This window comes from Capricornis sumatraensis, chromosome 15 (assembly GCF_032405125.1).
Source record: "Capricornis sumatraensis isolate serow.1 chromosome 15, serow.2, whole genome shotgun sequence".
NCBI lineage: Eukaryota > Metazoa > Chordata > Mammalia > Artiodactyla > Bovidae > Capricornis > Capricornis sumatraensis.
Window position 1 is genome coordinate 32,742,184 of NC_091083.1, and position 9,611 is coordinate 32,751,794.

Consider the following 9,611-nt stretch of genomic DNA (forward strand, 5'->3'; position numbering starts at 1 on the left):
CAGGGGACAGGCACCCTGTCTGGGAAGATTTCTAGCCTGTGGAATCTCAAACGGATGTTAGGACTCTGAAAATGAGACCACCTTCTTTCAGAGAGCCTGTGGACAGCCAAGTGAGACTGCAAACTTCCAACAGACACTCCAGATTCTGCATTTTCACTCTGATAAAGCTGGACTTCAGAGGGATACTGTACAGTCTGTCATCACCAGCTACTGCATTTCAGCCTGATGTTTTTGTCTTAAGCATAGAAACTTGAATAGTTGAAAGCCCATGATAGCTTTTCTTCTTTCTTTGAAGAGCTTGAGACAGACTCATAAGGTTTTTATTGCTTGCTATCAGCTTTTATATAGTACACACTTAAAAATGAAGGTAGGAAAATTATAGGTACCTCATTCAACTCCTACCCCCTGAGATCGACATTTTCCCCTTACCCTAGAGATGAGCTTTGGCAAAGCTTCAGTAACTTGCCTCGGTTATCTATAAAGCAGTCACTGAAGGGAGCCTGGAGCAGGTGTGTCTGTATTGCCGAGGTTCCGCGTTGGTGTGAACCCCAAAGCTACACAGTGAAACAAAGACCCTTGTGATTAGCTCTTAATAAACTGTGCTGATTATACCAGTAAGACCAGTTCACTGCAGAAAAAACAGAGGAGTCAAAAGAACAGGCAATGATTAATGTCTTTATGTACACACTACCAGAGCAACACTTTAAAGAGAACTCTTAAAAATTGCCTGGTTTTAGCAAGTAAAATTTCATTAAACATGTAGTTTCAGCATACCTCTAATTCAGAATGACAAGTCATGTTACTAGCAAAAATATTGACGATCCATCAAGAGTTACAGTGCATTTCTCCCCAAAGTATTAGGTCACGATACCATTATGAAGGCTTCAGAAGGAAAATTCTCTCACAGGCTGAATTCTAGATTCCGTATTTTTCTATTAGCTCTTTTGCTTTAGAAATATAGGCACTCATCGCATCTTCCTTTGATAATCCTAGAAAGATACAAACAGGTTGACTCACCGACTGATGTATGTGGAAATTAAGAAGGTTCGTGTAACGTTTAAAAACTAACTACCTTTTTGAAGGTTCCAGGCTTCCCACTTAGCCTTTCCTTTTAGATCTAACAGTGCTGGACACTCTGCCAAAAGAGGGACAGATATATTCACAGGATTACTTGTTATTTTATGCTTCTACACTGTTCAACAAAGTATACTGTTATTTTTTAATATGACAGCACAATACCAATATCTATGTCTCCAATTACAGACTGTTTGTAGAGTCCATAGAGCGCTTTTAATTCCTCATCATCTGGCCTGGTTTTCAGCTTCCTCACGTCTTTGGCCGCCTTGTCAAAATCAGCCTAAAACAAAAAGACACAGTGCATTTGCTAACTTTTGGCAGGTTTATCTGCTTCAGGGGAACTTAAAGAGGACAGGAAGCTTTCAATCAGAAACGAACTATTACTGCTCTGGTTCCACCAGAATTATCCTTATTTTAATTTGTGGATACTTCCTCTGGTCCTTACCTGTTACATGGACAATGCACCTATGTATTTGATACAGAGAACAAACTAAAATTCTTAATATTTAAAATGTTTATCTAAATGTTTAAAAACTGAAGAATACACAAATAAATGGAAAGATATTCCCTGTTCATGGATAGAAAAAATTAACAGTTAGTAAAATGTTCATCTTACCCAAAGTCATCAACACATTCAATGCAGTTCATTATCAAAATTCCCATGGCATTTTTCACAGAAAGAGAAAAAGCAATCCTAAAATGTGTATGGAACCATAAAAGCTAAAGCAATCTTGAGAAAGAAAAACAAAGCTGGAGGCATCACAATTCCTGATTTAAAATAATATTACAAGCTATATAGTAAGCAAAATATATAGTATGATACTGTATGGTACTGACATAAAAACAGACACAAAGATCCATGGAACAGAGTCAACAGCCCAGAAATAAACCCGTGCATATATGGTCCATTCATTTATGACAAAGGAGCCAAGAATATACACTGCAGAAAGGACAGTGTCTTCAGTCAACAATTCTGGGAAAACTGAATACACATGCAAGAAAATCAGACTGGACTCCATTTTACACCACATACGAAAATCGACTCAAAATGAATTAAAGACTTGAACATGAGATTCAAAATTGTAAACAACTAGAAAAAGACATAGAACGTTCCTTGACATCATTCTTAGCAATGATTTTTGGATGTGACACTGAAAGCAAAACTAGTTAAAAGGAAAATAAATACAAGAGACGACAGCAAACACAAAAGCTCCTGCACAGCAAAGGAAACCATCAACAAAACGAAAAGGCAGCCTACGGAACGGGACAAAATATTTGCAAACTGTATATCTGATAAGGGGCTAATTTCCATATATATACAGAACTCATATGACTGAACAGCCACAACAACAAAAAAAGCAAAACAAAACAATCTGATGTTAAAAGAGTCAGGAGATTTTTCCACAGAAGATGTATAAGGACCTGAAATGATGTTCCACATCATTAAGCATCAGGAAAATGAAAATCAAAACAACAATGACATATAGCCTCATATCTGTAAGAATGGCTATGATCAAAAAGGCAAGAAATAACCAGTGTTGATGAGGATGTGGCGAAAAGGGTACCCTATACACCACTGGTGGGAACATAAATTGGTGCAGCCACTGTGGAAAACAGTGTGAAGCTTCCTCAAAAAAATTTTAGAAAGAACTACTATATGATCTCACGACCCACTTTGGAGTATTTATCCAAAGGAAATGAAATCAGTATCTTGAAGAGACATCTAAATATACTAAAATGTGTCAATACTAATGGTCTCTATTGGTAAGTTTCCTGTTTTTTTAAAAATACCATCTATACTCTCCAAATTTCCCATAACGTGCACATATTGTGTCTATAATAAGGACAAAGTTAAAATGCTACATCACTGCCCTCAGCTTCCTAAGGGCAGGACAGGGAGAGACTGTCCAGGAGGTATAAGGATCCTTCCCTTCAGGGGTGGCAGGCATCTCGGGTGTTCTATTTGCTGTGAAGTCCCGTGCCATCTTCCAATGACAGCAACTCAAGTCCTTTTGGCAAACTAAGCCTTGATACGAATTCTAAGGCTTTTCAGAAACCATGCTAAGTCTCTGCCTTCCAGGAAGGAGTTTTTGGAAGACTGTGCTTCATGTTTTGAAGGGTATGGAACCATCTGACAAGCTCATGAAAGCCTTGTTCAGTTCAGTTCAGTCACTCAGTCGTGTCCGACTCTTTGTGACCCCATGAACCGCAGCACACCAGGCCTCCCTGTCCATCACCAACTCCCGGAGTCCACTCAGACTCACGTCCATTGAGTCAAAAGTGGAGCCCTTGACCATTTCCCAGGCAATTTCAGGGGTCCCCTCTCTACTCTCTCCCCAGGCAGAGAAGAAGAACCCATTCCAGAGCAGGGCCCAGGGCCAGTCTTTCTCTCCAGCATGCCCTTCCCTGGCACCCCAACGTGATACACACGTGTTTTACATGGCAGTTTCGATGTGCCTTCTCCCAGCCTAACCACGATGAGCTGTGGTGGGAAAAACATCGGGCTTGCATCAGGATCCTGGATTTTAATTCTAGCTTGGAGACACACTGCCCTGGGACTCTGTGTAAGCAATGGAGAGATTTGGCTTCAGCTCAAAAAAAAGGGCATCAACCTCAGCCGGGAAGCGTGAGGATGAAACAAGAATAAGACCGTAAGTATTCTTGACTTCATTCTGTTGACTCTGCCGGGCCAGAGCTCACCACTTGTATCACACTATTGATTTAATATGTATTGAACACCTCTGAGGAGCCAGGCCTTGGGAGAGCAGACAGGGATGAACAGGGCAGCCAGCTTTCACAAAGCTCAGCGTCCTGTGGGAGATGAGTGGGTCACAGTGATTATGTGATACTTGCTCAAGCAGAGGAGCAGCGGGTGCCCTGGGAGAAGGGAGCAGTCGAGAGGGTGGAAGGCACCTTCTCCGAGGAGATGATGCTTAGCTGAGCCTGGGGAGGGGTCAGTGCCTAGGGGATGGACAGAGAGAGGTAAGGGGGTTCCAGGCAGCCCCAACAGTATCTATTAGGGCTCAGCACAATGGCTGGTGGGAATGTATTTGTTCCCCCCAAGTATTGAGAACAGAGGATAGGCACAAACATTCATCTCAGTAGCAAGAGCCTTGCCTTACAGTGTGCTGGCAGGTGGTAGGAGCCCATCTGAGCCCTGTACCTCCTTGTTGAATACATGAATGAATGTATGAGTGAGTGAGTAGATATTAGGAGAGTCTGAAATTATCATAGGTGAGAAACAGATTTTTCTTTTTCTTTTAATCTTTGGCCACACCTCACCACATGCAGGTTCTTAGTTCCCTGACCGAGGATGGAACCTACACCCCCTGCAATGGAAGCACAGAGTCTTAACCACTGGACCACCCGGGAAATCCCAGAAAGGGATTTAAAGGTACAGTCATTTACACTTAATTCCAAGCACTCTGGGCCAAAGGGAAAGTTGGATAATGCTGCCGTGCTGCTGCAGAGCTGGGCTCGCAGCTCTGGGTGAGGAATTTCAACCTCCGCTAAGCTCACTCTGCTGGAGTCGAGTCCTCAGCACCCTGTCTGAAAGCTGACCCGCTGGATTTCCCGGGTGCCTGTGCCTGAAGGGTCTTCAAAACAACTCCCTTAAAACCTCTCCTTATACCCTCTCCCGTTCATGTTTTCACAAGGCCCCCCGACCCCGCCCTTGGTGTAGCAGTGATCCTGGTGTCACCGATGTCACATGGGGTGCACCCTGCCATGTACCCAATGCAGACATTTAAACATTTTAAAGAATATTTAGTGGTGACAAAAAGCTCATAGTACCAAAAAAAAAAAAAAAAAAAAAACACAAAACACAAAAACAAAAGAGAGAGCGCAAAATTATATAAAAAGCAAAGTGTGTGTATAAACATATATATTCACATATCACAAAGATGTTTCTCGAACACTTGAGAAAGTAACTTAGTGCTACTGTGGTTATCACTTGGGTGAAGGAATGTCTGATGTTTTACTTTATATTATGGGCTTCCCTGGTGAAGAATCCGCCTGGTTTCATATCTGGGTTGGGAAGATCCCCTTGAGAAAAGAATAGCTACCCACCCCAGTATTCTTGCCTTGAGAATTCCATGGACAGAAGAGCCTGGCGGGTCCATGGGTCAGAGACGGATAGGACTGAGAAACTAACACTTCCCCTTTTTTTCTTTTTTACTTCATATTTGTTCCCTTTCCCCCAAATTTCCACCCTGAATATACATATTTTTTTCCTCCAAAGATCATAAGAACAGTATTTTAAGATTGTGATTTTTCCAGATCTCTGCACTTGCCTGGGAGAGCCCCAAGAGGTTCCAAGGAGCAAGGGGAGGCCGCAGCCGCTCACACCTCCCTCTCCAGGATGGGAAGAGAGCGCTGGGCAGGGCCCGCCGGGTCCGCCGGGTCCGCCGGGAGCAGCCCCGCGCCCGCCCTCCCCGGGCCGGTGCCGGGTTTGCATCTAACCAGTCCCCGGGGTTCACAAGAGTTGCTATAGGGAGCCCGGCACGCCGTCAACAGAGTGCACCGGTGCGGACTCCGCGCAATAAGGGGGCGCTGGGGATGGGGTGGGCGTGTCTCGGGGGTCCCCGCGGACAGCCACCGGGGACAAAGGCGACTGCCAGCAGCGGCCCGAAGCGGCGGGTCAGAGATGCGCCGCGCCCCCAGGGGGGCGTCACGCCGGCCCCACGCCCCACTCGAGCGCTTTTCTCCGGGACGGACGCTCCTCCCCGCCCCTAGCAGCGGTAGCACACCCAGCTCACCTGCAGGGACATGGCGGCTAAACCTGGACGATGCCTGTCTCCAAGCGCCGGGTTCCCGGGACCCCGCGCCCAGCGGCTCCTTAAAGGGCAGCGCGCCTCCGCCCGCCGGCTCCGGTTGGGCGCGCTCCCGGGCCCGGCCTATGCCCATTGGTCGCTGGCCCGCGAGGGCGAGGCTGGGCGGTGAGTGACACCCTCCGGGCCCGCTGAGCCACGCTCTTCTCCCAAGCCCTACAGAGAGTTGTGCGCTGCCAGGGGTTGCAACTGGCAAGGCGCAGGGAAGAGAATATAAACGAGCTCCTCTCTGCCCCTGACTCGCTGTATTCATTCTCTAGAAGTTGTTTGCAGGAAGTCCTGAGAGGTCTCTCCAGGGCACTGACCTCACTTGGGATTCCTTTTGATATATACCTCTGTCCTCTGCATGATTCTAAGAACTTAGAAGGCAGACAGCATTTATCTGATGTCTCTGTCTCCCGACCCGTCTTTAGGGACAGCCCATCAGGAATGAAAAGAGGTAGTTTGCCTCTTTTCTCCTCGTTATAAAAGGAGAGCCACTTATATTCGGAACACGCTCTGCAACTATCCCAACTGGATTTCAATTACGGTAAAAAAAAAAAAAAAAAAGGCACAGGACTCTTCAACATGACCCCATTCTCCAGGGGAACAAACACAGTGTCACTCGTCTGCAGACACAGAACGGGGTTGTAATTCACATCTGATTAAATTTTCAAAGAACTGGAACTGCATTTTCTGGTCATCTGAGGAGTTCATTACATGGAAGTTTTCGTGGAGCAAAGTGATTGGAAGAAAGAGCAAACTCAGTTTTAAGAAAGCTATTGATTTGAAATGTCTAACAATGTAACGATACAGGAGTTCAAGGCCCTAAAACGGTTTGCCTTGTTTTTGCATAAGAAACATTTTACCTTGTTTTTGCATAAGATTACACTTAAAAATTATTTGCTACATCTTCATGTAAATCCCTTGGTTTTTTATTTTCTCCTCAAAACTATTTTCATGGTGAAATCAATGAGTTTCCAAATAAGGGACAAAAAGCAAATTTTAGAACAATATACAGAAAGGAGAATTCCCTGGTGGTCTGGTAGTTAGGGCTCTGCGCTTTCACTGCTGAGGGCCAGATTGGATCCCTGGTTGGGGAACTAAGATTCCACAAGCTATGTGGTGTGCCCCACCCCCCAAAAAAAAGAAAAGAAAAAAGAAAAAGAAATTGTTTTTTCTGTACTGGGCAGAACTTTTTTCAAAATTTCCCAGCGATAAGAAGCACGCTAAAAGGCACAATGAAAATAGCAGCTGAAGAAGAGCAAGTGCTCTGTCTGCTGGGGAAAACCCTCTTTATCAGGGTGTGTGAGCGGGGAAATACTGCAGTGAGCTCTGGCATCGCTGTGCATCTGCAGCTGAGACATTTTGATATAGTCATTATAAAAAATCAGGAGGAAAAGAGAGGGAAGATACACTGTGCTCCATTTTATTCTCCAAGTCTAGAATGTTATTTTAAGCACTCTTTTCAAGACATGTTCTTCTCTCGAGTTGCCATCCTCCTACTGGTTGCCAGAGCCATGACTGGCCTGTCTCAAGGAGCAAAAAGAAACAACAGAAACATCAATGTCCCCTGTTCAGTGATCATAATATACTACATACAATGAAAACTCAGTTTTGTGGAACCCTTAGGGAGTCAGTCAAGCTGGACAATAAAGATTTTTATTTTCATTATTATTAAATATTGATTATAAACCAGTATGCATACATACATATGTATTTTAAAAAATAAACAGTGCATTTATGAACATACCACTAATTTAAGAAATAGAACCTTCCCCTTTACCTCTGTGACTCTCCTGGTTCCATTCCATCCTATCCTCCTTATTCTCTCACGCTTTCATTCATCTAATCAAACAGTTATTGAGTGCCAACATGAGCCAGGCACCCTTCTAGGTTTTTGAGAAACATCAATCAGCAAAACAAACAAGAATCCCTATCCTTGTGTAACATTTTGGTAGGGGATGACAGATAATAAACATATTTAAAAAGCAAATTATACAATCTATTGAAAGATATTAGGTGATAGGTGCTATTTTCTTTTGCAAAGATTTTCTTGACTTGGACCAGTTTTAAAGTCTTTATTGGGCTTCCTTAGTGGTCCAGTGGCTAAGAATCTGCCTGCCAATGCAGGGGACACAGGTATGCCCTAGTCCAGGAACTAGATCCCACATGCTGCGGAGTAATTAAGCCCATGCACCACCACTACTGAGCCTGCACTTTGGAACCCGCGAGTTGCAACTACTGAAACCCAAGTGCCTAGGTCCGGTGCACTGAAACAAGAGAAGCCACTGCAATGAGAAGCCTGTGCACTGTGACCAAGAGTAGCCCTTGCTCACCACAACTAAAGCTCTCATGCAGCAGTGAAGACCCAGCACAGCCCAACATAAAAATAAATATTAAAAAATAAAATCTTTATTGAATTTGTTACAGTATTGCTTCCATCTTATGATATTCTAGGGTTTTGGCCATGAGGCATGTGGGATCTTAGCTCTCTGACCAAGGATCGAAACTGCGCCACCTGCACTGGGATGTGAAGTCCCAACCACTGGACCGCCAGGGAAGCCCCTGATAGGTGCTGTTTTCAAAAAGATCAGAGCGAAGAGATGGAGAATCTTGTGCATGTGGAGTGAGGAGGTGACTTGCCGTTATAAACATGGTCATCAGGTTGGATCTCTTGGGAAGATGACATTTGAGTAAAAGTTGAAGGAGGTGAGGGAGTGGCCTGGAAGATCCCTGGGGAAGAGATTCCCTTGCAAAAACAGCATCCAGTACAAAGGCACTCAGAAATGAGCTTCCTGGCAGGTGTGATATGCCAACGGGGCTGGAGCAGAGTAGCAAGAGAAGAGGTCAGAGGATAGGAGATGGAGACCTAATCACACAACACCTTGCCTGAAGGCATTTGGATTCAAGAGGGAGTCAAACAGAACCACTGAAGGGTTCTGAGTGAGGACTGACATGATCTGACTATATTTATTTATTGTTTTTTAAAGAATCTCTTCTGTTACTATGACTACAAAAAACAACATTGGAAGCAAGAGTCTTACTGTAATAATAAATCCAGGGGAGAACTTAATGGGTGTCTCCAACTCAGGTGGCAGCAGTGGAGGCAGTGAGATGTTCAGATTCTGCATTTATTCTGAAGGTAAAGTCAACAGGAGTCCCTGATAGATTCTATATTGGTATGAAAGAAAGAGAGGAGTCAGGACAGCTCTGAGATGTTTGCCTTGAGTAACTGGAAGGACTATGGGTGGAGTTGGCCTGATGGGGTGGCAAAGATCAGAGAGTCCCTTGGACAGCAAGATCAAACCAGTCAAATCCCAAAGGAAATCAACCCTGAATATTCATTGAAAGGACTGTTGCTAAAGCTGAAGCTCCAATACTTTCCCCACCTGATGCAAAGAGCTGACTCATTGGAAAAGACCCTGATGCTGGGAAAGACTGAAGGCAAAAGGAAAAGAGGATGAGATGGTTGGATAGCATCACCGGTTCAGCAGACATGAATTTGGGCAAACTCCGGGAGATAGTGAGGGACAGGGAGGCCTGGCGTGCTGCAGTCCATGGGGTTGCAAACAGTCAGACATGACTCAGCAGCCTAACAACAGCAACAAACATCAGAAGTTCCACTGTGGACATGCTGCGTTTGAGATATCAGACATCCAAGTGGAAATGTGAAATGGGCAGTTAGATATTCAAGTCTCGATTGGGCTGGGTATATAGATCTGG

General features: G+C 44.4%; 1 protein-coding gene across 1 annotated transcript; it reads right to left on the minus strand.

Moving 5' to 3' along the window:
• Window positions 1–915: 915 nt before the first annotated feature.
• On the minus strand, window positions 916–5,846 carry ACBD7 (acyl-CoA binding domain containing 7). Its single transcript, XM_068987752.1, has 4 exons — window positions 5,835–5,846; window positions 1,240–1,357; window positions 1,073–1,135; window positions 916–989 (listed from the first exon to the last, which is right to left on the minus strand). The coding sequence occupies exons 1-4, from the start codon at window positions 5,844–5,846 to the stop codon at window positions 916–918; spliced, it is 267 nt and encodes an 88-aa protein (XP_068843853.1).
• Between the last annotated feature and the right edge of the window lie 3,765 nt (window positions 5,847–9,611).